Source organism: Lagopus muta, chromosome 1, assembly GCF_023343835.1.
Source record: "Lagopus muta isolate bLagMut1 chromosome 1, bLagMut1 primary, whole genome shotgun sequence".
NCBI lineage: Eukaryota > Metazoa > Chordata > Aves > Galliformes > Phasianidae > Lagopus > Lagopus muta.
Window position 1 is genome coordinate 34958766 of NC_064433.1, and position 26660 is coordinate 34985425.

The 26660-nt window shown below is 45.2% G+C and overlaps 3 protein-coding genes across 3 annotated transcripts; 2 read left to right on the top strand and 1 right to left on the bottom strand.

Annotated features, from left to right (window-relative positions):
- The first annotated feature begins 1226 nt into the window (after nt 1-1226).
- CCT2 (chaperonin containing TCP1 subunit 2) lies at nt 1227-12105 on the top strand. Its single transcript, XM_048960192.1, has 16 exons — nt 1227-1372; nt 1908-1982; nt 2423-2488; nt 3350-3461; nt 3912-3988; nt 4894-5006; nt 5871-6073; nt 6260-6360; nt 6448-6575; nt 7981-8084; nt 8656-8775; nt 9382-9510; nt 9605-9708; nt 10541-10640; nt 11001-11142; nt 11797-12105. Exons 1-16 carry the CDS (start codon nt 1370-1372, stop codon nt 11825-11827), a joined length of 1608 nt encoding a protein of 535 aa, XP_048816149.1. The 5' UTR covers nt 1227-1369; the 3' UTR covers nt 11828-12105.
- Nucleotides 12106-13264: 1159 nt separating this feature from the next.
- Nucleotides 13265-14990, bottom strand: LRRC10 (leucine rich repeat containing 10). Its single transcript, XM_048960219.1, has one exon. The coding sequence runs from the start codon at nt 14932-14934 to the stop codon at nt 14098-14100; it is 837 nt and encodes a 278-aa protein (XP_048816176.1). The 5' UTR covers nt 14935-14990; the 3' UTR covers nt 13265-14097.
- Nucleotides 14991-18220: 3230 nt separating this feature from the next.
- LOC125700036 (cathepsin E-A-like) lies at nt 18221-26462 on the top strand. The gene is made up of 9 exons (XM_048960206.1): nt 18221-18287; nt 18450-18627; nt 20166-20283; nt 20758-20876; nt 20986-21185; nt 21851-21973; nt 22608-22752; nt 25280-25378; nt 25455-26462. Exons 1-9 carry the CDS (start codon nt 18232-18234, stop codon nt 25629-25631), a joined length of 1215 nt encoding a protein of 404 aa, XP_048816163.1. The 5' UTR covers nt 18221-18231; the 3' UTR covers nt 25632-26462.
- Nucleotides 26463-26660: the final 198 nt, after the last annotated feature.

The following is a 26660-nucleotide window of genomic DNA, read 5'->3' on the forward strand; positions in this document are numbered from 1 at the left end:
AACAAAACAACCCACCCACAACATTGGAGAGAGTACAATCCCAATCTCTGGCATAAGTAATCTGAGAGCAAGAGAATACCAGTTAGAATATGTTCTTGAGGAATAAATCATACAAACCAATTTATATGTATATTGTAGAACTGTGTGAATTGGAAGGGACCCTTATCGGTCATTTAGTCCACCCCATCTGCAATGAACAGGGGCATCTACAGCTACATCAGGATGCTCATAGCCCCCCAGCCTGACCTTGAGTATCTCCAAGGACAGGGCATCCATGACCACTCTGGGCAACCTGCTCCAGTGTCTTACCACCCTTACTGCAAAAAACTTCTTCCTTATGTCCAACCAGAATCTCCCCCCTGTTAGTTTGAAGCCATTTCCCTTGTCCCATCACAACAGACCCTGCTAATCTGTCCCTTTCTTTCTTGTAGCCCAGCTTTAGACACTGAAAGGCCTCTATTGGGTGTCCCCAAAGCCTTCTGATAATTGACCAGCTGATGAGTATCAGGAGCACAAGCTTTATGAGGATTAGCTAGGGGCCTGGGATTGTTCAGTCCAGAGGAAGCTCAAGGGAAACCTTATCATCCCCTACAACTGCCTGCAAGGAAGTTGTATTGAGCTGGGGGTCTGCCTCATCTCTCAGGAAACAGCGATAGGATGAGTGGTAACGGTCTTAATTTACACCAGGGGTGGTTCAGACTGGGTATTAGGAAGAATTTCTTCTCAGAAAGAGAGATGAGGCATTGGCACAGGCTGCCCAGGGAGCTGGTGGAGTCACTGCTCCTGGGGGTGTTCCAGAACCATGTGGCACTGAGGGCCGTGAGCATGGAGTGGTGGGCTGATGATTGGAATAGAAATCTTCATGGTCTTTTCTAGCCTTCATGATTCTATTAATGATGCCACGATTGTAGGTGGCAGGCTTTTTGTTAGCAGAAAAAAATAACAGCACCAGGCTTAGGTCGGCACCGGCACAGCTGTACTTCCCAGAGAACTGGCAGCAGTGCTCCGGGTGCCCTATGGGAAAGCACTGAGAGGAGAGGGACCGAGAGGACTGCCTCCCTGATCTAACTCTGCTTGCTTTCAATGGGCCATACGGGCGATACAATGACACAAGCCTGAGGCCGGCTGCCAAGCTCCCGGGAGGCCAGCCGCAGGCGCGCGACGGAATTGAAAAGCGGGCACGGCAACCCGCGCGGAGTTGGCGCGGCAGCGGCCGTTCCCGCCTCCGCCGGCGGGGGACTACAGCTCCCACAGCGCCGCGCGGCGCCTCCGCCGCTTCCTCTGACGGCACTTCCGCCGGGCGCTGGTGCTGTGGCGGCGGTGTGCGCGCTCATCCCGTACCGGAGGCGGCTGGGTGTCCCGCGGCAGCATGGTGAGTGGTGGGCGGCCCCGCGCTGTGCCCCCGGCGCTTCCATCCCAGGGGGAGAGGAAAAAGAAGGCGGCGCGGAGCGACGGGGGAGCCCGCGTGTGGCGTGGGGGAGGAGATCGGGCCTGGAAGGTTCCAGAGCGCGCACGAGGCGCGCCCGTTAGGCCGCGGGCGGGTCCCGGCGCCGGGTGGGGGCCGATGCGGGGTGGGCGCTCGGCCTGAGGCGCTGCCCGGGCCGGCCCTGGGAAGCGAGGGGATGGCGGCACGCTTCTGGTCGCGTCTCTTTCAGCAGCCGCGGTCTGTCTCACCGTCTCTTCACCGCGTAATTCACGTAATCTGTCGGCGAACAGATCGCGATACGGATTTCAAACAAGGAGTCGGTGTATTCAGTATTAATGTTCTAGTTATCAAAGCCAAATGGGCCACGGGAATTACTTCAGCATTAAACCTGTTCCTTAAGATTGCTGGTGTCGGGGTTTTGTGTTTAAAATGCGGTGTTTTGTGAAAGCTGCAGAAGTATTCTCTGCTCTCGCTGTTGTAGGCGTCCCTTTCCCTTGCGCCCGTGAACATTTTCAAGGCAGGTGCAGATGAAGAGAAGGCAGAAACCGCTCGGTTGGTAAGTTTCTTCTCTAAGATAAACTGGTGATGCTCTGGGTAATGATAGTCGTTCTTTTAAATTTAAGTTTACTTCCAGTTTGTGGTGATGTAGAGCTTCATCTGCCTCTTGTTGTCTTTTGCTGTTGCAGAAGATAGAAGTGTTTTGTATATATCAACAGAGTTCTTCTGTATCTCAGCTTTGGAGGTTCACAAGAACCTCCTAAGACTTCCTCAGAAGTCTTTTGGCTCTGATATGTAGTTTAGTGCTTACTGCAAAAATGGAATACATTTTGTCTCATTGTTGAAATGTAGCATTTAAGGAAATTGGAACTGGATTCTGCTGGGAGTTTTCCTGTAGAAGAGTTTGGTTAAGATGTCCCCTTGGAAATTATAGCTTAGCACTTACTTATTGCTTTAAAGTAGAAATAATTTTCTAAGGCATATTTGCTTTCATTACAGTCATCCTTTGTTGGTGCAATTGCTATTGGTGACCTGGTCAAGAGCACTCTGGGACCTAAAGGCATGGTAAGATAGCTGCAAGTTCTCAGTGGTTCTACCTGTTGATCTGTGGCCATGACCCATGTAAACCTCATGAATTTTTACCAGGCTAAGTGCAAGATTCTGCACTTGGGTCAAGGCAATCCCAAACATGAACATGGTCTGGTCAATGAGTGGATAGGGAGCAGCCCTATGGAGGAAGACCTGGGTAGATTATTGAATGAAAAGCTGAATATGAGCCGGCAACATGTGTTTGCTGTCCAGAAAGCCAACTGTTTCCTCAGCTGTATCAAAAGAAGTGTAATCAGCAGAGACAGGGAGGGCATTTGTCCCCCTGTTCTCTCTTAAGAGGGCATGCCTGCAGTACTCTGTCCAGGCCTGGGGTGCCCAACACAAGAAAAGCATGGAGCAATTGGAGTTGGTCTGGTAGAAGCCACAAGGATGATGAGAGGGCTGGAGCACCGCTCTTATGGTGACAGGCTGAAGGAGCTAGGCTTGTTGAGCCTGGAGAAACAAAGGCTCCAGGAGACCTCAGTGCAGCTTTCCAGTACCTAAATAGAGGCCTACAGGAAAGCTGGGAAGAGAGTGCAGTGACAGGACAAGGTGTGATATTTTTACACTGAAAGAGGGCAGGTTTGATTAGATATAAGGAAGAAATTCTCTCTCAGGCACAGCTGCTCAGAGAAGCTGTGGATGCCCCATCCCTGGAGGTGTTCAAGGCCAGGTTAGATGGGGCCCTGGGCAGCCTGAGCTGGTGGGTGGCAATCTTGCCTGTGGCAGGAGGTTGGAACTAGATGGTTTTAAAGGTCCCTTGCAACTCAAACCATTGTATGATAATTTAGTTATAACAGTTATTTTTCAAACTGTTCTAATTCTTGCATCATGTAGGACAAGATTCTCCTGAGTACTGGCAGGGATAGCACAGTGACAGTGACCAATGATGGTGCAACCATCCTGAAAGCTATTGGAGTTGACAACCCAGCTGCCAAGGTCTTGGTTGGTGAGTTTCTAACAGTCTAATTGTCGTACTTGGAATTTCTTCACTTGCAACTTTCTTACGTAGTTTTAACTTCTTCATAGAAAAATATTCTACATGGTGTGAGAAATTGACATATTCTGTGATAGATATTGCATATCTGTACTTGAGAGCATCTGTCTGGCCTTACTTCATTTTGATGATGATCTTTAGGCACGGGTTGAGAGAGGGATGGCTTTTGACCACTGACAGGTTAGAATAGGTCTGTGTTGCAAACAAACAGGGAATTTGAAGGGTGCTGTGTTTGATTTGCATCTCAGGTTTTTCTGTGAGTTACAGTTTGACAGCCTCTTTGGCAGTAAAATTCTTTTTTTTTCCTTAAAGTAACAAGAGAGAAAAATACTCTTGATTACAGCTGCCACAGGTGTTCAGTTTGTTGTGAATCCAAGCATTAATGCAATGGCTTTCTTTTAGATATGTCAAAGGTTCAAGATGATGAAGTTGGTGATGGAACTACGTCTGTCACAGTATTGGCAGCTGAGTTACTGAGGGTGATGTATTAATGTTTTTAGATGTTTTTATATAGGCTGCATAGTCCTGGGATATCAATAGGAGATGTGTTGCTGATGCTTATGAAGTGGGCTCCCAAAGGATAGGAATACTTTGCCAAATTGCCATTAAACTGATGGGAAAAAACCCTTAGGTACTGTCTTCATGTATTTTTTGAAATATATTTTTATATTTGTGGTCCATGTAAGTTATAAATTCACAAATATTTAGATTTGGTGCAGTTAAAAAAAAAAATTCTCAATATTTCATTTTGCTCCTTTGAAATCTTTTTCCACTATGTTAAGGAGGGGAAAGACCAACCTTGTCAAATTCTGTTGTGTGCACAAGACCTGAATTCATAACGTTCCTTGTAAACACAGCACATTGAAGATTACCAAACGCTGTATTTGAAGTCACTGTGAAATAGATCTTAGAACTGAAGAACTCAAACTGTACCAGGGGAGTCAATGGTCATGGTTTGTGGATCTGAGATCAGGAGCATCTGAGAAATGGTGTGTCAGCTTGCCGACTTCCTTGCAAAAGGAACTTTGAGGGGGTTCCTTGCTCTCCTCTGGGCTCCCACTCCACCTTATGTTACAGATTTAAGTGAACAAGGAGCGGATGTGTAACGGATGTGTAATCAAGTGAGAGTTGGCTGTTTTGTTGCATGTGTCTGGTTTCTGTTTGTATTAAAATTAGTTTTGTTTCTTAATTCCAAGATCATAATTGCCTAGGTTGGAGGGGGGAGTGGAAAGGTGCCTAGAATGTTCTTCTTCTCTTAGGTCTTCACTTTATAGTTCTGATGCTTTTGCTAGCATTTAGAATTTTCAGACTACTCTGAAATGTCTTTCCTAGTTAATGTAAATGTCCTATGTAAAAAAGCTAATGATTAATTTTGTTCAAATAGGAGGCAGAATTGCTGATTTCAAAGAAGATTCATCCTCAGACCATCATTGCAGGTTGGAGGGCAGCCACAAAAGCTTCCAGAGAGGCACTCTTGAAAGCAGCTGTGGATCATGGGTTAGTAATGTATAGTTGCAGTAGCTCTTTATAAACTATTTGAGATGAAAACTTACCAGTGAGACTTAAAGAGTGCTGGGAATTTTTTTGCTGTTTGGAAGAAACAGAGTGATTGAATTGAACATTTGGAGGAAAAGACTGCTGTTGAGTTTGGTGAGCTGTAGAAGCTTTGTAAAACTATTGAAAATTATTTGTGGTATTCAGAAACAGAAAATGAACAGTAATTTTCCCCATAGGCCAAAAGTCTGAGTCGTTATTTCAGATCTCTTGCTCTGATTTTAAGAATGTTTGAATCCTTTACGTGACGGCACAGGCTTTTCCAAGTGCAACGTTTTTGTTCTTAATCAGTCTGAACCATTTTTGTAGTGAAATTACACATTATAGAATGCCAGCTCAGTATTGTGGTACAATTAGTACAAGGACAGCGAAATAAGATTTTTTTAAAGCCTTGATATAGGAAGAAGCACCAATATCTAGTTACCAGTGTAAGTTTAAATGTTTTGCCATGTTACATAGCTGAAAATCTTGGATGTCGTCATGACATGCAGGTTGCTGATAGAATATGTGCTATTATGGTCCCTGATCAAAACAGCAAACTGCAGGTAAGTCACTGTAAGGCTGAATTGATTTTGTAAAAGTAAAGACAACAGTTAACAAAGTACTGTTTCAGCAAAAGCTAGGCTAAATTAAACTAAAACCAGCTTCAAAAAATCCTTTCACGTGTGGCTTCTCCAATTTCAAAATGAGTAATGGATCTTATCTCACAGCACTAAGCAGAAATGCCATGATAGTGATAGTCTGGTGGTACTTAAGGCTGTGAAATTGAGGCCTACTAATGGAGCTGTGCTGCTGCCTTTGTTGCAGTGACGATGAAGTGAAGTTCCGTGAAGACTTGATGAACATTGCAGGAACGACTCTTTCATCAAAATTACTTACTCATCATAAAGATCACTTTGTCAAGCTAGCTGTAGAAGCTGTTCTTAGATTGAAGGGTTCTGGAAACTTGGAGGCTATCCACATCATTAAGAAACTTGGTGGAAGTTTGGCCGATTCTTACTTAGATGAAGGTAAGCGTTTGTGTGTTGGCTGTAATTGTGCTTAAGAAGGGAAGCTGTTACAAGTTAGACATCACTATGGAAATACTGAATTGTAAAGCACAAGAGTTTTGTTTTTGCAATAATATAAATGGACTGCTGTCCTTTCTTAATTTGAAGTCTCAAAAAAAAAAATCCCAATATCTTTTATTACTACAGGCTTTTTGCTCGACAAGAAGATTGGTGTAAACCAGCCCAAAAGGATTGAGAACGCAAAGATTCTTATTGCAAATACTGGTATGGATACAGACAAGATTAAGGTATGTGATGGAACTACTGTTTTGAAACAGCGTTGTCATAAGTAGAATTAACTGTGCAGGCTGAACTCCTTGTTCTCTTTAATTTAGATTTTTGGCTCTCGTGTTAGAGTGGACTCTACAGCAAAGGTTGCAGAAATAGAACAGGCAGAAAAGGAAAAAATGAAGGAGAAAGTAGATCGTATTCTTAAGCATGGAATAAACTGCTTTATTAACAGGTATGTTTTCTTGGAAAAGAGGTAGGGTTTATAATGCAAACACAAAGTAGTGAGGTTGTAATACTGTATGTGTATGAAGAATATTATTTATACCTAGATCTGTAAAATTAGATGATGCTGAGGTGAGTGTTTCCTTTGCACCTTTCCTTTGCACCATTCCCCTCCCCTCTCCCCCCCTGCCCCCCCAATGTCCTGTACACTATTGTCCTGCTGCTTGGCTGTTTGGCTGTTCTGTAATTAGGGATCCATGGTGAAGCCCAAGTAGTCTAAGTAGTGTTGCTGTAGTTTTAGCATAACTAGTGATAGATCTATGAATCTGAGAGTCTTTTCAGCTGTGTCACATCTCACTGCGTTCTGTTCTAGTGTAAGCAAAAGAGCGGTCTGTCCAGTAGACGTGGTACAGATGTGTAGAGTCCTAGAGGCAGGGCTCCAGTGAGTGGATTGATGGAAGAAAGCTTCAAAGCAGTGCAGAAAGAATTCTTAACTTCCCATTGCTATGCAGTGTTCCCTGTAAAACAGGTGGTGGCTGCCCTAAGAAGTTCAGGTAGCCATCAGTCGTTGTAGCCAGGCTAATGATATTCTAGTTAGAATGTATTGTCTGATTTATTCACTGGTAGAGTTGATTTCTGCTTATAGCCATGCTGTAGGTCTCTTCCACATCTCACATGCTTACCACTTAAATACGACTGAGGAGATGTGTGATGGGTCAAGGCAATATTGATTTACAGTAGGAAGAATATTCTCTGTATGTAATCAGAAATGCCACCTGTCTCTTTTGAAGATAGATGATAAGTATCTATTTTCTTGAGGTGTCATCTCCCAGCTTCTGAATTCCTACAGTCCTCCTCTAATTTGGAAGGGAAAAATAATTTGGTTGTTGACCGCGCTTTGAAGAGAGGAGAATCCGTATAAATAAAGAAGCACATACTCTTCTCTGTAGTCTTTTAGCTGTGTGTGTGTGAGAAGACTGGCCAGGTACACACAGAGTTGTGTGCTGCTGGGAGTTTGTGTTGGTAAGGAACTGAAGAAAGCCTTTGCCGTGTTGTTCTAGCTCACCCTGTATAGAATTGGCAGCTAAGCTTCTGTCAGGCACCTAGAATCAAAGGGCTTGGAATTTAAAGCATTGATAGTGTGTCATCACAGGCAATGTATTCAGAACTATAGTAGTTGGAATTTTTTTTTTTAGTAGTTTTTTTTTTTTTCTGTTGTTGCTGTTTGCTTGTGTGTGAGTGTAACTTTGGGTGGCTGGTGTCTCACATACAGCTGTGCTTGTAGCTTTCAGAAATCTACGTCCATGCTGCTAAGAATTGGCTGTCCTTTGTTACTCTGGTAACAAAGGTTGTAGAATCTTTCAAAACATCTGTTCTTTCTCTAATGGGAAGCTGTGCCTTTGCTTTAATTGTAGACAGCTCATCTACAACTATCCTGAACAGCTTTTTGGGGCTGCTGGTGTCATGGCCATAGAACATGCAGACTTTGCTGGTGTGGAGCGTCTGGCTCTTGTTACAGGTATGTAGACTGCTGTACTGCCTGCCACTTGGAGGGCCATGTTATTTTTTCTGTCTTCAGTAAATGCCAAAGATTGATCTGTGAACGTGGAAAGCACTTAGAATAAGCTTTATTTTACACAACTTGCACACAGACATGTATGGAGGGCTATGAAATTAACCATCAGTAACTTTAACACTAAGTTGTTATCAAATTGGCATTCTTTCAATAGCAGATGACTCAGTTTCTGTTTTCAACATATAACATTTCACTTGTAAAATGATTGATTCTGAATCCTTCCTTCACAATGATGTAAACACGTTTTTTCTACCAACTGTGAACAAAGGGTGATGACACTAAATGAAAAATAGAAATACAAACTGGCTAAATTATCTTTGGTGTTGTAAAAATACTTCAGATTAAGTCCCTGCTTGATAAATGTTAGAAAAGTGTGAAAAGTTGAAAAGTTTTTGTAGAAAAGGGAAAAGATACTTTAGCCACGGGAAGTGCAGGATGATAAATTTTGTTTCCTTTTTTGGTGTTGGCTAGAAGTGAGGGTGCTTTTTGACTTGGTATAATCTTACATTTGTAGGTGGTGAAATTGCATCAACCTTTGATCACCCTGAGCTGGTAAAGCTAGGAAGTTGCAAGCTTATTGAAGAAGTCATGATTGGAGAAGATAAACTCATTCATTTCTCTGGTGTGGCAATGGGTGAGTGTTTTAACAGGGATGGCATGCTGCAATATCTGTTAACTCTGTGCTAGCACTGTTCAGTTACCAGGATGGCAGTGCCATGTAATGACTTATCTAACTTTTTCTGAATGCCTTGCTCTTCAATAAAGCATGATTCCTGCACAAATACATCTTCATGCTTGAAAACTGTTCATTTACATAACATTGAACATCTACATAAGTGCAAGTGTGGTATCCAGGATTTCTATTTGAGGTGATTAAATTAACGAGAGGAGTAGCAGTCTGTCATTCTTGAAGAACTGGCTCGCTTGTTCTAATAAAATACCAGTACCGTAAATTTCCAGGTGCTTGTTTTGAGGTAAAGGATTCACTTTCTATTAAATGAGGAAAGATTTGGAGCAGCTCACCGATGAAAGCAGTATAGTGCACATCATTTCAATCTGCCTGTGAAATGTCATTGCCCTCTTCCTCTCTGCAGATCGATTACTTTATGTGGAATTTAATTGCGGCCATAGCTAAAACCATTTCAGGTGCTTTGTGATATCGTTGTCTTGTGTCATGTTAACACTCATCTTATTGTTTTGGTTTGTTTGTTCTAAATCTTCCTGCATTTGAACTTTGTAGGTGAAGCCTGTACCATAGTTCTGCGTGGAGCAACACAACAAATTCTAGATGAAGCTGAGAGGTCTTTGCACGATGCTCTCTGTGTTCTTGCCCAGACTGTGAAGGACACTAGAACTGTTTATGGTGGAGGTGAGTATTAAAATCTCTGTGCTATGGACATGATACACGTTTTGTATTACTATTCAACTCATGTATAAAATACTTGTGTGTCTTCAACATACAGGTTGTTCAGAGATGCTGATGGCTAATGCTGTTGCAGAACTTGCCATCAGAACACCTGGCAAAGAATCTGTTGCAATGGAGTCCTTTGCTAAGGCTTTACGAATGGTAAGTTTGTTTAATCAGAGTGCTGGATTAATGTAAAGCTACAAGAGCTCGTTGGTTTATTGACTCCTGATAGCAGGCAGTTGCTTCTCTATCCAACTTCTGGTTTTCTCAAAACTCAGAACTGAAGTACAGCAACGTATCTTGGATGAAAAATTAGGATTTCTACAAAAGCCCTTGTGTTCTGTCTGATTTTATTTGTGCTGTAGTGCTATCCAGAAGTTTCTAGACTCCTGCTGGAGATTGCATCTTAGTAGGAATTAGAGTACTACAAGAAAATAAGTTTATAGGCTATTATGCTGCTAACGGACACTCAGTGTGAGGACCAGTTGCCTTCCGATTTCTCTATTTTAAATTAGGGAAACCCCTCCTTAGGGAATTAGACTGTGAGGAAGCATCTCTCTAAAAAAAAAAGTAATTAAAGAGTGAAGTAAGACTTGGCATTACCTCTTCTGTCAGCTCGTGCAGGTTTTGCAAACAGAGCGATGTGGTGGTTGGTGCTGACCAGGAAGCTGGATTCTCAAATCCTCCAGTTGTAATTTGAAGCGATTAACAAAGAGTCGTATTTCTTTCTGTTCATATAAAACATGGTGACAAATCTGCTGATGCACTTCTGTCCTCTCAGCGGTTGTCTTCCAGTTTTAAACAAACAGGTGGTTGGGTTGGATCGTGTTTCCTCAGTTCTGATCAGTGCAACAGATAATCTACTGGTTTTGATCAGCTGCTCTTCTTGAAACTGAATAAGTAGCAGTGTGGAAGTGTGTGATGTTTTTGACTGTAGGAATCAGTCCATGTGTTAATTAAAACCAACTTGTGTTTGTGTTTATCTGCTTAGATCCCAACAATAATAGCTGATAATGCTGGCTATGACAGTGCAGATTTGGTTTCTCAGCTCAGAGCTGCTCACAGTGAAGGGAAGACAACTTATGGACTTGGTAAAGAGCTTGATGTTATTTCTGTTCTTGGGTTGGTGTTTGAGTGGGGGGAGGGGAGTTAGACTTGCTGAACTTGTTTGTCACTGATAAATTCAGCTGGAAGAACTGAGTATATTGATGGCACAGTAAGTGTGCTCCTCTAAAAAATAATAATAAAAAAAATTGGAGAGGAATTTTGAACTTAAGGCAGGGACCTTTATGTGAATTACTTTATTTAATACCTCCCCTACTATCAGTATGGTTCATTTGAGCAGGTAAGCTGTTGGGTTGTCAGCTTCTGGTAATTTCCTTCCAAGTAAGCAAGAGAAGGAAAAAAATCCATACAAAACAAACTACTTCTTAACCTGTGCTTTCTTTCAGATATGAAAGAGGGGATCATTGGAGACATGGCGGCATTGGGAGTAACAGAAAGTTTCCAAGTCAAGAGACAAGTTCTGCTGAGTGCAGCTGAAGCAGCAGAAATGATTCTTCGTGTAGATGACATCATTAAAGCAGCACCGAGGTATGACTAGGATGTCTGCATTGGTCAGTTCCAGCAGTATGCAGTGACCTCCTTCCATGCAAGAGTGACTGCAGAAAAAGTCTCGTTCTAAAACTATTTTATATCAATGAAGATTGACATCTGACATGCCAGCACTTGTTATATGCGATTTATTTTTGTATGAGCAATATGAACAGGCCTTTAGAGCCATCAGTGCACTCAGAATAGTGTTCCTGAGAAATGCCTACTTAATGTGAAGGCACCATCTCCTCATGTGCCACTTAGAGTACTAAAACATCTGCAGAAGGGGCTGACCAAAATGTAGGGGACTTTTCTTTAGAAGAATGCATAGTTGAAAGTGCAGCTGCTTCTGAAATAGAGTCTGCACCTAAAACAAAATTGTGTTTGTTGCAAAGCATAGGAAGAAATCTTACTTCTAGGCAGGTTATGGTGCCCCTACAAAGTAGTTTTATGTTTTATTGTTTTATGACTCACAGTTCTTTCTTACTATGGCCAAAGCTTGTGTCTTATCACAAAAGACAGTACCATCTCAAAGCTGTGAGATGAAACTAGCACTGAGTGCAAAATGTCAATTGAAAAATAAAGGGAGGTGGGGGGAGGCTGGTCAACCTCAGCACAGGGGAAAACTTTCTGAGTTTTCTTTTTTCTCCCCAGAAAACGCGTTCCAGACCATCGCCCATGTTAAACTTCTCCTGGCACCTGAGACTGCGTGGACCAGATCTCACTTAGTAATTTTTTTTTAATGATTTAGTTTTTGTGAGGTTATGGAACAGAAGCTTAAGATGAGCAGCTCCATCAACAATGGCAAGAAGAAAGTGTTTTCAGCTTCTTTTAACTTATTTCGGTTTATGTGTGTTGTGGGTAAGATTCACTTCCACATAAAACATGGGCTTTATACACCGTACAGCTTCTGTTCCTTTCCATGTTCCACTTAAGATACACAGAAATAAAAAATAAAGTTCATCAGTGTTGTGTTGGTCTTTGTGTTTCTTATCTTCACTCAGACTTAAGATGCTTTGAAGTGAATGCTAAAGTTAATACTAGGGTTGCTCTCTCACCTGCTGTATGTGCCATTATCACCTTCTTCTTTAGGTTGACTTTGTTCAGTTTTTATAAGCAGTTTATTCCAGTCCTGGCCGTATACCCTTGGAATTGAAATCCAAGAAATAGGCTCTAGAGTTGTTAGCCTTTTCTAGTGATTGTGGAGTACTGTTTGTTTTCTGATGCTAAGAACGTGAAAAGCTGAAGAGGAAATTTAGGCAGTGCCCGTAACAGTAACTTAAATCACACTGCAGCCTTTTGCACTGCAAATTTAGTGTAGGATGCTTCAGAGGGAAATAGTTGGGAAGAAGTATGAACATGCTGGATTGAAGAGTCTGTGTGTGTGTTAGGTTATCGACACAGGCTGCCTGTCTTTGCAAATACCTATTATTAAACTTAGGGCAGTTGGTGGGGAATTGTGCCAAACTGCATTGCTTTCCCTTTTTTCTTCCCCTTTAGCCCCGTTTCTGTTGTGAACTGTACATTCCTTCCTATTCCGGTAGTTGGTGCAAAGGTAATGCTTTTCCTTGTTAGGCTAGTGGTGCCTTTAGCTGAAGCAGCACTGAAGCCCGATTCCAACGGCAGCCTTCACGTAAGTTCTGGAGGCGATTCACAGTAGGGCCGAGTGGCGGCGCCCCGTCTGCATGGCAGCCTGCAGAAAGGAGCTGGCTGAGCTCGGTGACCCATCTGGCCCTTTGCAGACAGCACAGCACCTTGGCAAATGACACGGGCTGTCTGCCAAAGCAGGAAGATTAATTTGAAATCAGGAAAGTATCTATCTGTGCAAATGGTTTTTCTTCCTGAAATGAAGAGAATGGACTCAAAATACTCCTCCAAATCAAAATAGACTTCAAATTACTGCAGTGACAGTACTGCCTCAATGCAAGCCTTCAAGGAACAGGTGAAAGCACATATTCCCCCACCACCCACTAAACAGAGTGCTAAGGTAGTTCTGTAGGATGTTGAGTTAAAGCCCCAAATTCTTGTCCTGTTTGCAAAAAGAAATAGATTGTGGGAAAAAAGTTTAGGTAAGGACTGGGGAAAGGGAGGGTGCAGGTAGTTACAAAGCGAGACAGTCTGATGAGACTCTGGAACGCTTTATTTAATGAATATTGCAAGTACACTCAGGTGCCAGCCAGATCCAAATGCAGACTTCATTTAACAAGCCAGCAAGTGTGAATAGAGTATATATTTTCAGAGAATTTTTTGAGAATGACGTTAAGCAGAAACAAACCAGCACTGGCTCCAAGGTTTCAGGGGCAGCCAGCCGTCACTGCTGCCTGTTGTGCTGGGGAGGTGGCTCTGACCACAGTGGAGATGGGGAGAGGGATGTGGCTGCCCTGCAGCACCGAGGGCTGCCCACCCTGTGGTAGAGGGCTGTCTTCCAGTAAACAGCTGTGGAATCAAAAGCTAGATATCAAGACACGTTGAACTGCGTCTCTGTTCTGTGCTACACAATCAAAGCAAAATACACTTTAGAAAACAGAAGTTCTGTGCGTTTCCAAGGGAATCTGATGAGGTCTGAGTTTGGCAAGCTGGAGCCGTTCCCGGCTGGACAGTCAGTAACTTGCCTCAGCTACAGCTCCCGCGTGAGCCTGGAGAGGTGGGCTCCCAGCCCTCTGGTTCCACATGCAGGCTTCCCTCTGCTGCAGCTATGGTTCTCCCATTTTAGCCAGGGCTTTGGTTTTCTTTGTTACTGCATCAAACCTCGGCACGCGCAGCTGCCCCTAAGGCAGACCCTACAGGCACAAGAACCAGCGGAACCGCATGCAGCTGCCTTCGCAATCATTCTAACTGCTACTTGGCAACAACAAAACCAGAGTGGTCACAGATCTTCTGGGAAGAAGACAGCAGCTGTAAGAACAGAGCTCTGCTGCACGTTGCTTCCTCTGTCGTGCTGTGGGCCGGCAGAGATCAGCAGGCCTCCGCTTCTGGCTCAGCTTTGTTGGCAGGAGGTGGTGACGGTCTCTCACTGAGCGAGATTTCAATCACAGCCCCGGAGCGCTTGCGGGGTTCGGGGCTCTCCTCCGACCACCTCCCCACCCTGCGCACCCCCTTGGCCACCTTGGGGGCGTTGCGGCAGGGGTTGTGGTCATAGATCACCAGCTTGAGGCCGGGCAGGTGGGCCAGGCTGGGGAAGAAACGGATGGCGTTGCGGTCCACATCGATCACCTCCAGAGAAGGCATGTGCAGGAGCACGGAGGGAAACTCGGCCAGCAAGTTGCCCGAGAGCCAGATGGAGCGCAGCTCATGCAGGCGCCGCAGGCGGGTGGGCAGCGTGCGCAGCGCATTGGAGCCAGCGTGCAGCGTCTTGAGCAGGCTGAGCTCACACACCACCTCGGGCAGCTGCTGCAGGCAGTTGGACTCGATCCAGAGGGTCCTGAGGTTCTGCAGGAGCCGCAGCTCGAGAGGCAGGCTGCAGAGCTTGTTGTTGCCCAGGTAGAGGATGCAGAGCTGCTTCAGCGTGCACACAGCCAGCGGCAGTGCTCGAAAGTTGTTGAAGTCTAGTGCCAGAATCTGCAGGTTCTGCAGCTGCTCCAGCTCAGGAGGGAGTTGTGCCAGGTTGTTGTTGCTCAGGTACAGCTTGACCAGTTCCCTAAAGGAGCAGATGTGCAGGGGCAGCCTCCGCAGCTGTCTGCCGCTCAGATCCACCATTTTGTCCACGGGCATCTCCTCCAGGTCCTCCAGGAGGTACTTCTGGCACTCATCGGAGGGCACAAAAGCGACAATGGCTTTCAGGCTGTTGCCCATCTCGGGTCCTTCTTTGTTCGGAGACTGAGGGCTGGGGCCGGCCTTGGCTTCCTCCCGCTGCGCGCTGGCCTGGTGGTAACTCCGTCTGCCCAATATAAGGCTCTGTTTACATGGCACCAGCCACTAATCTCAAGAGCTCTGAAATGTTCCTGATAATGGAACGAGTGTTTGGTGATGGTTGCAGACATGGTGACCTGTAGCGCAGGCCTCCTTCTGCCCCACAGTGCTCGGCGCCCCTCAGCTCCCCAGTGAGCCATCCTCCCCCCGGCCTGCACACTGCCCTGCGGCTGCATCCAAACAGCCGCTTCCATGCCCCCTCACGGCTCTGTGTCGGTGCGGTCCGTGCAGCTGGCACGGTGCTGGGGATTGGCTGCAGAAAGGAAACACGACAGAAGACTGAATTTTTCAACTCCAACATTAATTAAATTTTCAGCAGAAATGTTGGCTGTGATCAAATTGCTGTTTGAAATACCTGTCAGGACTTGACCGACTTTGCAGACGAGTAGCACTTCTATGCACTTGCCTTGCAAGGTGCCAAATACACAATTGAACAGTGTAACTTGCCACCCAGTACTTATCTGGAACCTTTCATACAGATCCTTGGCAAACGGCTATCTTTAGCTGCTGCAGTGTTTATGTTCTGTAGCCATGTTTACTATAGTCCCTGACATCCTGAGCCATGCAGGGCCTTCTCACTGGCTTCTGCTTTGCATCTTTCCTGAATCCCCACTTCACACACGCGATCGCAGCCAGCCCAGGCTGTTCTCTGCAGCCTTCCAGCTGTGTGATGGCTGTCCCTGGGCTGAGGCCCGGTGGGAAACTGCTGTGGGTGTGCATACACCAGGCCGTGGCTCTGCTGTACCTCCCAGAGCTGTGTCAGGCAGGGAAGCAGCCTGCCCGGCAGCTGGCCCTCTGCCCTCTGCAGCCCAATGCTGCCATCTTCCACACCTACTTCAGGGAGGCTATTTTCTTGCAGTCACTTTCTGGGGGTCAGGTGCTACACACCCACAGATGTGAGTGCCGGGAGGCCACGTATCCTTGGAGAAACAGAAAGCAGGACAGGAGGTTGAGAAAAAAGCAATGTCAGACAGGTTATGTTACCTCACAATCTGCAGTTAGATCTGGTGATAGGGATCTCTGATCATCTGCTTTTAAGTGTACATCAGCTCTTTCATGTATGTTGGGTATAGGGTGCTTCCTTGGTCTGCTCTGCGTAGAAGCAATGGCATGAAGTGTATGGAGGTTGGCAGGAGTGCAGCAGAAAGGGCAGCTGGGGATGGAGAACAGTACTACAGCCTGATGCCATAGCACTGGTGCTGAGGAGCTGGGTGGAATGTGGAGCTGGGGAACAGAGACTCCTTGTATAACCACATACAATGGTGTTTGGTACAAACACTGCGGGCTGAGGGGTAGAATTTACACCCACAACAAAGACAAGTTAAGCCCCAGAGGCAAATCCCCTCTAAGACCTGCTGGTCGCATGGCATAGCAGCCTATAGATGAGCAGCTGTCAATAATGTGGTTTAGATATAGTTTTCTTAATAAGCCATATGGAGAGAAGTATGCAATATATGTCGTCTATAGACATAGCTATGTAGATGTATTTTTCTACTTGAATCATTTCTACTTAATGAATCTTTTAAGCTTCAGAAAACTATTTATTTGGGATTTTCTGCATTGTAGTTTAATCATTATTCTGCCTTATCAAAAAAAGTCACAATGACCTTTTATTGCTGCATTTTGTACCTCTGCTGGCTTCACCGAAGGTCTGTTTGGAACACAGTGTGAGATCAGTGCTTGGGAAAAATAACCTTCATGTTGTGGGATAAAAAGGTCTGCATTTGCAATAAAATGAACGATCCTGGACCGTCTGAGAATCACTGACTCAATGGAGAACATGAGGCAGAGATGGTCCCCCCTGCAGACCAACTGCAGTGCTCTGGAAGTCACTGCATTTGTGGAGCTGCTCCTCACGCCCTGCAACATGGCATTAGTGATTGTGCAGAAGCATTCGTGGCATTTCAGGAAAAGTTCAAGTGATAAAGGTGCTCAGCACAGACGTTGCCTTGCTCCTGTCAAAGTGACAGTGCTGCAGCAGAGGGCTCTACTGTGCATGGAGGGTATGGGAGGGGTTTGTGAACAGTGCTGCTGCTTTCTGAGAGCTCTACATTGTAAAACTCTCTCTTTGGTCAGGCTGGTGTATTAAAGCAAGAAGCTCGAAGAAACAGTTTTGAGAACAGTCCTCGCTAATTGCTGCAAATCATCTGATATAGATTTATTTTAAATCTGTGGCTGGCATTTAGATCCCTTCTTCGCTCACCAATGTTGTATGTTTGTTCTTTTTTCTTCATTGGAACATCACCCGTAGAGCAGGTGATGACTCCTTATCTTGGCCAGGTTTTGTCATTCATTCTTTGTCATGCACTTTCAGATTCCAAAGGCTCAGAAAGTCCCATAAGGAAGCAGGCTGGGTGCTAAGCCCCCTCCCAGGGGGCTGGTGGGCCACTCTTTGCTGCCCATCACATCACTCTCTTTTTAATACTGTTGCTTTCCTGCCAGCCTGAGGTAAGCTCTGGTGCCAGGTGGAGTGGGAGCAGCCAGGAACAGAATCAGTCCAAGTGAGCTGCTCCGAACCTGCACAACAGAGCTCTGGATCGAAGTAGCCTTAGCTGAGAAAACTACTGGCTGTTTATTGCTTTGCTGTCTGTTTTACTTTTAAGGCCCATTTATACATATTCTCTTGGGTGGCAATCATAATTATTTCTGGGCCAGAGCTCTTGTGTAAATAGGGGATTGATTTTCAGTTGTTAGAGGATGGCTTCTCACCAACCAACCAAGCGCCCATATGCTCAGTACTGCTCCATGTAGAAGTGAGTCAGTTGTGTGTTCTGTCTTCTCTCTCTGCCTTTGACACTCCTGGCCTTCTTGTCATTAAAGCGAGCTTGAAAAATAGTTTATGCAGAGGGAAGCAGGCAGCTCCTTGGGCTGTCTTCTCTGTCCCGTGCTAACAGGAGCCAAGATTCCCCCATTTATTGTAATTACATGAAAGATACTAATGATTGTCAGTAAACATATTTTTGGTCTAGACTGTGCCCTGGCTATCTGTGCTCAGCTTCTCTGGGCACCAATATTTGCTCAATCCAGTGCTTGCTCTGAGAACAAATCCCTCCGCTTGCTGCCAGAGCTCTGACCTCCTCTGATTGATTGACCTGGCGAGCAGCTCCCTCCTCACAGTGGGGTATAAAAAAGGGACTTCAGAGGAAATGAGTGTTGTTGGACTCAGGGGCAGCTGAAGCCATGAGGGCCATATTGCTGACTGTGGTTTACATCCCCTTCACCGTGGCCTTGCAACGGTAAGAGTGTGCCAGACCTCCCTGGATCCTCCTGTTCCAGCTGGCTCCTGGCATGACAGCGATTATTGCTCCTGGGGTCTCCAAAAAGATACAAAGAAAAGCATACAAGGACTCTAGGAAGGAGATTCAGTTAGCTTTCATGTAGTTTTTTTATTTGCGTAGGGTCCCACTCGTTCGATTCAAATCTATCAAGACACAACTTAAAGAAAAGGGAGAATTGGAGGAATTCTGGAGGAATCATCACCCTGACATTTTTGCTCGGAGACACCTCTATTGCTTCCCTCCAGATCTCACTTTGTCAGTAGGAACTGCTTCAGAAAGGCTGTATGACTACATGAACGTAAGTACGGTTATGGTAATGCAACTGTATGGGCTCCCTTCCACTGAAGGCAGGTTTTTTCCACTTGAAATGGACAACACTTGAAATAGAGTCTCTCCATTGTAGGACTTGAGATAGGAGACTCATTGTAAATACTAGATCATCACAATTAGTTTAACGGTCTGCAAAACACAATGTGTATAGATAGAGGCTAATATGGGACCTTGACAGAAAGCTGATATAATTTATCAGGAGTAGTTCTGTGATGAGTTTGATTTCTGTACAGATCTGTTTTGGCCTTCATCGGGTCTTCAAAGAAAGGTGGAATGCTTGTGTCTATCAGTCTGGGGTGAAGGCTGGGCAGAGTCAGATTAGTTCAGATTTATCAGAATCTTGTATGTTTACGTGTTATAACAGATCCCCAGATCTCATTTATTTCATCACTTGGAGTCATAAATCAGTGATAATGAGGACCCAAGTAGAGTTTTTATTCTTTTGCTTTGTCTGCTGAGTCTAATGTACGTTGCATATTTGTGACTGACCTGGGTCTCTATGCTGAGAAAGGAAAAATCTGAGTTTCCTTGGATCTGAGACAGGCAAGTGAGCAGGTCAACCATTCTGTAAGTGTCTCTTCTGGTTTTAGCATTTTGTCCATTTTGTTGGTCTGTTTCCTGCTTCGGTTCATCTGTTATGTTTGTCTAAAGCAAAGAGAAGCTGCAGAAATGTTGTAGAGGCTGCTGTGGGCAGTGGGGGGAAGGTGAATTATTCAGAAAGAGCTTTCTGACATTTGAGGCTTATGAAGAAGTCTCCAGATAAGCTGGAGATGTGAGTGAAGAAGAACAAAGGCAGAAAGTTTTCAACCTGCTCTTAGACTTATCGAAATAACTAAACCAAAGCTACTTCCCCAGCATATCCAGCTTGCATCTGTAACAGTTTTGTGAGGGGTTTTTGCAAGTTTCTGGGATTTATTTTTTTTATTTTTTTACTAAAGTAACAGGGGGCTGCCTCAGTTTATAGGTTGTTTGATACAGAAAGAAAGGGCTCCCTGCTGTACAGCTGGATATTCTAATATTCTGTTACATTGCACGCGTGCTTGCATTATGGTTATCTTGTTCAGACTGTAAACTCCAGGGTCACAAGCTGTATTCAGTGTATTAATTAACAAGCATACACTTGAAGATACATACTCAAATACTTCTTACTGTTACAAAAGACTTGTGCCTTTGAATTCCAGAAATGCTTCATCCTATAAATAAGTCTCTTAATGCTAAAGTGCTCTTTCATGGCCAGATACGGGCACTCAGACAATTGCATGCTGCATGTTGATAAGCTCTTCACTTCAGCAATCACGTGTCCACAGATATCTCTATCTTCAGCTGATGCCCAAGGACGGTCAGTGGTTCCTTTAACCGCGGGATGAACTTTACTCAGTACATCAGATACAGTCTGTGGAACAGAATTTGTTTCTGACTTGCTCATAGCTGCTCATTGCAATAGGCCCAGAGGAAATCATGGGTTCACCACCTCAGTGGTGGAGCTGACTGGGTTATCCTTCCCAGGCACAGTACTACGGAGTCATCAGCGTTGGCACACCGCCTCAGAGCTTCACCGTGGTGTTTGACACTGGCTCCTCCAACTTTTGGGTCCCTTCTGTTTATTGCATCAGTGAAGCATGCAGTAAGAAATCTTCCTGTTCCCTATGCTCCCAACATCCTGGGTAAATTGGCCACACTCAAGCAAAGATCTAACTGGCGTTTGATTTTCTAATAATGCCATGTGCATGTGTGGACAAAATTTGGGAAGGGCCAAGGTGTTGCTCTCTGAATTGTCAGGGGTTTGTGGGAGGGCAAAAGCCTGGAGTAGCCCTGAAGCCTTGCTGGCCCGCTTCTCTCTGTGCTGGTGGCAGACAGGGTGGGCAGTGTCAAGCAGAAAGCATGAAAATGTACCCGGGGAGTTACAAACCAAAAATAACCCCCAAGGTATTTGAGAGCAGAAAAATGGGGTGTCTGCAGGGCAGCTGTGCCTCTGTCGATGCCTTCTTCACACCGAAACTCAAAGCTTCCTCACCAGCATCACAGCCAGTTCTATATGGGGAGAAGGTGAGCGGCCTGGCCCTTCCCTCGGGGTGCAGGTGTGGTCTGTTTTGTGCAGGGGTGCACCAGAGGTTCAAGTCCTTTCTGTCAGATTCATACGAGCACGGTGGGGAACCCTTCTCCCTGCAGTATGGCACCGGGCAGCTTCTGGGCATTGCGGCCAAGGACACGCTGCAGGTGAGCCTCCAGCTGGGAGCGGCCTTGGGTATGGAGTCTGACATGTGCCTAATTCATTGGCACTGATGGCGTCTTCTCTTTCACCTCTTCTTTTTCTCCTACTGAGCAGATCAGTAACATCTCCATCAAGGGACAGGACTTCGGCGAGTCCGTGTTTGAGCCAGGAATGACCTTTGCCCTTGCCCACTTTGACGGTGTCCTGGGCCTGGGCTACCCCTCCCTAGCAGTGGGCAATGCTCTGCCTGTGTTTGACAGCATCATGAACCAGAAGCTGGTGGAGGAGCCAGTCTTTTCCTTCTACCTGAAGCGGTCAGTCGTAGCAGTGGCAGGGCCAAGCAAGACATAAATGCATTGTAGTTCTTGGTAGAGGCAATGGAGCATCTTCGTAAATCTTCTGTGCCAGAAAGTAATTGCTCTCATTATTTTTTTCTTTCCTTCAATTTTCCAATGGGAAAAATGGAGTGAAAAGGAAAATATGTTGGAGTGGGGGGCGGCCCACCAGTTTTTGGACAGACGTTTGTTGTTGTAACTGATCACGGACAAAAGAAAAGCTCATAACTCAGACTTGAAGTGTGCTGGGCTGCTGGAGGTTTCCCTCTTACCAATGGAGATGAACAGAATTGCAATGCTACACCCAAGTGGTTGCATTTAAGAAGAAAAATGTTGCTCTCTAATATGAACCTGTCTGTAGCTCTACTAATCTGTCTAGGTTTAATTCTGAGGGGAGAGAGCAACTGGGTCAATGTATTCCTAGTGCTTGCTGTCAGCCCTTGGCAATTCACAGCACATTTTCTCAGAGAGTGCTTGGAGGTTCTGAATTGAGATATATTAAGTTACAATTCAGAAATAATCAGGTTCAGCCATCCATGCTTGAATTTAGAAAGCTCTGTGGTTTGTCTTTTCCTTTTAAGACCGATTAGCTTTTGTACTCCAGCATACTCCCATGCCTGTGCTGATGTGTGCTCTTCTTCCAGGGGAGACGACACTGAGAATGGTGGTGAGCTGATCCTGGGGGGCATAGACCACTCCCTCTATAAAGGCTCAATTCACTGGGTCCCAGTCACTGAGAAGAGCTACTGGCAGATACATCTGAACAAGTATGTATGCACTACGTGGTGGAATTCACCTCCCCAGGTAAAGTCCACAGAGGCAGAAAGGCTCAGCAATGCAGATGAAGGAGGCTGTAGTGTTTCTCCTTAGTGGGTCTCAAAGAGGAGGTTTGCCAGGATGAGTCTGAGGACTATCAGCTCTCTGAATCTGCTGTGGAAGGGATGGCTGGTTTCTTTGAGGGCATTTTAAAATGCTTTAATATGATTCAGTAACAGTCAGACTGCGTATTGGTGGACTGTTCATGGAAGTGGCTAAGGCACCAATGAACTGAGTCCAGCCCCAGGTCTTGCTCTAATCTTTCTTTTGAACCTTGGTCAAAGTTGTTCACATCCCTTTGTTTGTACTGCATAAAAGCTATGAAGACCCATGAGGACGTTCATCAGCAAATGACTGGGGCTGCAGGAGTCCTGGGAGAAAAGTGGTTCCACACGTGGGTCTTTCTAGAGCTGCTTCTTTTTATTTCTCATTTTTAAAAGACATTCTTGTATTTTCAGACTTAGAAAGCTTGGCAGCCAGTTCTCCAGATTGTTCCCTGACTCTGAAGTCAGGTAGCAGTGGTGTGTTGCTTCAGGGGCAGTGTATTTACCATTTGTTTAAAGATGCCTTCTTCTCCACTTGCAGTATAAAGATCCAGGGCCGGGTGGCATTTTGCTCCCATGGCTGTGAAGCCATCGTTGATTCTGGCACTTCTCTCATCACCGGTCCCTCATCACAAATCAGACGATTACAGGAGTATATTGGGGCAAGTCCGTCGCGTTCTGGAGAGGTAATAACTGTGCAACCACAAAGCAGCCAGAGAAAGGGAAACTGGTGTTTGGTGCAAAGAGCTTATAGGGAGGGAAAAAGAAAAAAATACCCAAAATAATGGCTGAGAAAGGTCTCAGAGAAAGCCTTGTCTCTAGGACAGTGCTGAACTCAGTGCTGTGCTGGTTTTGATGCATCTGCCTTGTTGCCCCAGCCCTCCTCCCAGTGTCTACCTCCTCTCCAGTTCTCTTCAGTGATGATGTGTAAGGAAACTGGGGGGAATCTGTTTAAGGAATTGTTCCGTGCTCCACATTTTTTCTGAAAGGTAATTTTCTTTTGGAAAATCAGAATAGTACTACCTTGCCGAGTCCCCAGCTATAGCTGTGGGCTCCCCAGAGCTATAGGGAGTTGATGGCCATCCCAATCAACATTAAAAAGAAATGGCAATGGAACGGTGTGTTAATTATGGCCCCAAGTGGCTCTGCTGATGGACCTCCCACTGCCCGCTCTGTCTGCAGATCAGGAGGGTTCATGCCAGGGCTCCTGGGAGGGACATATCCAGGTTTCTCACAGCATTGGCTCTGGAGGACCCCAGGAGTACAGGACAGACCTCGCTTCCTCTTGCTCTCCCTGCTCAGTGCTTTTCTTGCATTTCCTCATTGTTTGAATATCTCTTTCCTCTTGCATCCCCCTTCCTGACACCAGCCAGCACTCCCCCTCCTCACTTCTGTTCTTCCAAGGACCACCTCCACCTCTTCTAGTCAGCTGAGGTGGCTGGGATTTGTTGCTTCATGGCTTCTCCAGCTGCACAGCTGTACTCCCAGCTCCCCACACTTCTCTCTGGGGGTTACACAAGCTGAGGCTGCTGGAGGTTGGGCTGGTCGCTGCCCTCTCAGCAAGGATGTTCCTCTACCACCCTTTATACCTTCTCCTTGTTACTTTTCCAAGCCCTGGCAATATGTAAATCACTGAGACAGTGAGCCTTTGATGGCTAATCCTACCCAGCTCCAGGAAGGAGGCTGCTTATTTTTCCATGCATTATTGCCAACCTTTGGCTGACTCCCACAGTCAGTTTCTATCCTGCCACACTCCAGTACTGCAAGTAAAACCACCGCCTACAGTTCTGGGTGACTCCACAGTTATCATGACAACACTGCACTTTGGAGAGAATTAAGTGTTACTTTTGCCCTGTGTGTGAGGCAAAGTTCAGAGAGAAAGCGAGCTTTAATCCGCCTCCCTTTGGGAGGGGGAGACCTGGAGATGCTTCTGTGTAACTGATGGGGCTTTGGATTTCTTTTTCAGTTAAACCTTACATTTCAATTAAAGTTTTCAGACGCGTGTTAGAAAGTTTGTTTTGATAACAGGTTGTTTTTATAACGGGACATATTCATGGATGTAGATAAAATAGGTAATTTCAAAGTAATCACATTGATACTATATAAACAAGGAATGCGTCGTTTCAGCATGAAGCCACTTATTCCAATTCTGTAAAAACAAACCTAAAAGACATTCTTTATGTCATTGGTTTTTTTTAAACACAGGCAGGCTGAGTGTGTTGGCTTAAATCTGTCCTGGTGTAAGTAGGTGCATTCATCAGTGATTTTACCAGAACTTTTATCTCTTTCCAGAAAGGATTAATTTGCTCTGGATGTACTGACGATGTAAATGAATTATGTCATGCTTCTTATATCCTGCAAATCACTATGCTGGCTCTCTTTCCCTTATCTTCTCTATCCTGTTGTTTATCTTGCTGTAATGGCATGACACCTGCTTGGTATACAAAAGATTTATGGCTGTATTTTGATTAAGTTGATTTAACAACAGCAAAAATAGTGCCTTCCTTGTAGGAAGGCCCTAACAATGACTTTAAATGCTACAGTTTGCCTCAAAGATCCCTCTGGGCTCGGAGCATCGTGCAGTGCCATTTCACACGCTGGTTGGTTGGTGAAATAGCTGGGAGGCCAGGAAATGATCTGCTGGGTTACTGTAAGCAAATGCATTATTTATAGAAATTAATGGACATGCCAACATTCAGTCCTTTTTCTGTTCTTTAAATCCCACTCCAGTGCAGGGTAATGTATGAATATATGAACGTATAAACATGTGAAGTGCTGTGTTCCTCATGAGCTTTCTGAATGGTTCCCTTTTTTTTTCTCCTGAAGCAGTGATGTTACCTTCGATAAGGCACTGTGTGGGCTGGAGGCAGCTCCAGGACCGCACCACAGTCTGGCACCTGGAGGGATTCCTCTCAGCACACCTTGCTTCTCTCTTCTTATTTGTGGGGCACAAACTTGGTTTTGTACATGTGGGGCATCAGAATGGCCCTGCACCTTGTCCCGTTAGGGCATGCAATGCTTTTCAGAGGCACTGGGGGCTTTGGTGCAGCTGCTATGACCCAGTGTGGGACCTGTAGCAGCGCTGGGCCATGAGTTGGCCTAATGCTCCTCTGCAGTAAATTCACCATTAGTAGTGGCAAAAAGCTTGAATGCAAAGGACAGTACTTAAAAAAAGGCAAATCAATCACATGCCAACCAGCATGTTGCATACAGTTTCTTGTAGACTGCAGAAGACTGTCCAGCTTGCCCCACATCAGCTTCACCATTGGGCACCACGAATACAAGCTGACAGCAGAGCAATACGTTGTGAAGGTGCGTGTCCTCCTGGCTCTCTGCTCCTGGTCAGGGCCAGAAGAGCCACTGCAAGGAGATGTTCTTTCTCTTCCAGGAGTCCATCGATGACCAAACCTTCTGCATGAGCGGCTTCCAGTCTCTTGACATCCCAACTCGCAGTGGCTCGCTCTGGATTTTAGGAGATGTCTTTATGTCTGCCTTTTACTGCATTTTTGACCGTGGGAATGATAGAGTGGGATTTGCAAAATCTGCTCACAGGGATGATTATTAGTGAGTTGTAATAGCATTCATTCTGCATCGGCATGGATGCTGATATAATGATTTTGAGCAGACTTGTGAAAAAGGACTAAAGGTGAAACTGAACCAGAATGCAGACCTGCTCCTCAAGTTTTAAGTGCTCGGGGCAATCCTTGTCCCAAATTATTCAGTTTGGTTCAATATCTGTATGCTTACAAGTGAGATACATGCGCTTCCTGAATAACTCTCTTGATGAAGAGAGCTCATCTCAGCATGCTGTGCAGCTCTGCAAGAGGGCAGGAAGGATGAAAATGCTGAACAGCATAAGACTGAGAGTATAGCAGTTAGAAATGAGTGAAGCTAATCCCAGGCTGGTTTGTTTGTACCCTTTTTTATTCCTGTGTGCCATTTCCATCTCATTTTCCCACTGACTTCATTTTTCCCATTATGTTCTTGTTTTGGCAACTTTGTCTCCTTCCTGCCGTGGAACCTTCCAAACCCACATTCTGTTGGGTTTGCTCCAACCAATTCTTATGAAAAGGAGTGATCCCTGAGTGACCACCACACTTTCTGACACACTTCCTTGCAGACAGCTTACAGCTTTCTCAAACCTGCTCTTCTCCTAGGTTTGTTCTATTGACTTTTTACTTCTCCTCCTCTGGGTCTTGGTGTTCATTGTCACTTGATTCTGATCTTCTGGGTTCAGGGTATCTATTTGCATTGCAAAAACCACACTGCAGTCCACACAAGGGGAGTTGCTGAACTTTCTATGGTTGATCGAGCCAAAGAAGATTTACCTAAATGAAACCTACTGGAATATTTGTTTCGATTGTTAAAACCACTGCTGCCTCTGTACATGTGAATAAAACTTAACCAAATGAATTCTGCATGGACTCAGTGCTGCCTTGGTTTTTGTTTCCTTGCAGTGGCTCCTGCCACGCCAGGGCCACCTGCTCTGAGGGGGTTGAGAGGGTCAGCAGCAATTAAATATACAGCTTGCTTGGCAGTCCAGGGGGGAGAGATAGGACATGCTTGTGCTGCTCTTCTCTCCCCAAACCTGAAA

Bases quoted from the DNA above. Each gene is read 5' to 3' on its own strand.
- CCT2 (XM_048960192.1), top strand. The intron at 6,576-7,980 runs GTATGTTTTCTT...CTTTAATTGTAG, and splicing joins ATAAACTGCTTTATTAACAG to ACAGCTCATCTACAACTATC. The intron at 8,776-9,381 runs GTGAGTGTTTTA...TGAACTTTGTAG, and splicing joins TTTCTCTGGTGTGGCAATGG to GTGAAGCCTGTACCATAGTT.
- LRRC10 (XM_048960219.1), bottom strand. From the start codon at position 14,934: ATGGGCAACAGCCTGAAAGCCATTGTCGCTTTTGTGCCCTCCGATGAG.
- LOC125700036 (XM_048960206.1), top strand. From the start codon at position 18,232: ATGAGGGCCATATTGCTGACTGTGGTTTACATCCCCTTCACCGTGGCC. The intron at 18,288-18,449 runs GTAAGAGTGTGC...TTATTTGCGTAG, and splicing joins TTCACCGTGGCCTTGCAACG to GGTCCCACTCGTTCGATTCA. The intron at 20,284-20,757 runs GTAAGAAATCTT...TGTTTTGTGCAG, and splicing joins TTGCATCAGTGAAGCATGCA to GGGTGCACCAGAGGTTCAAG.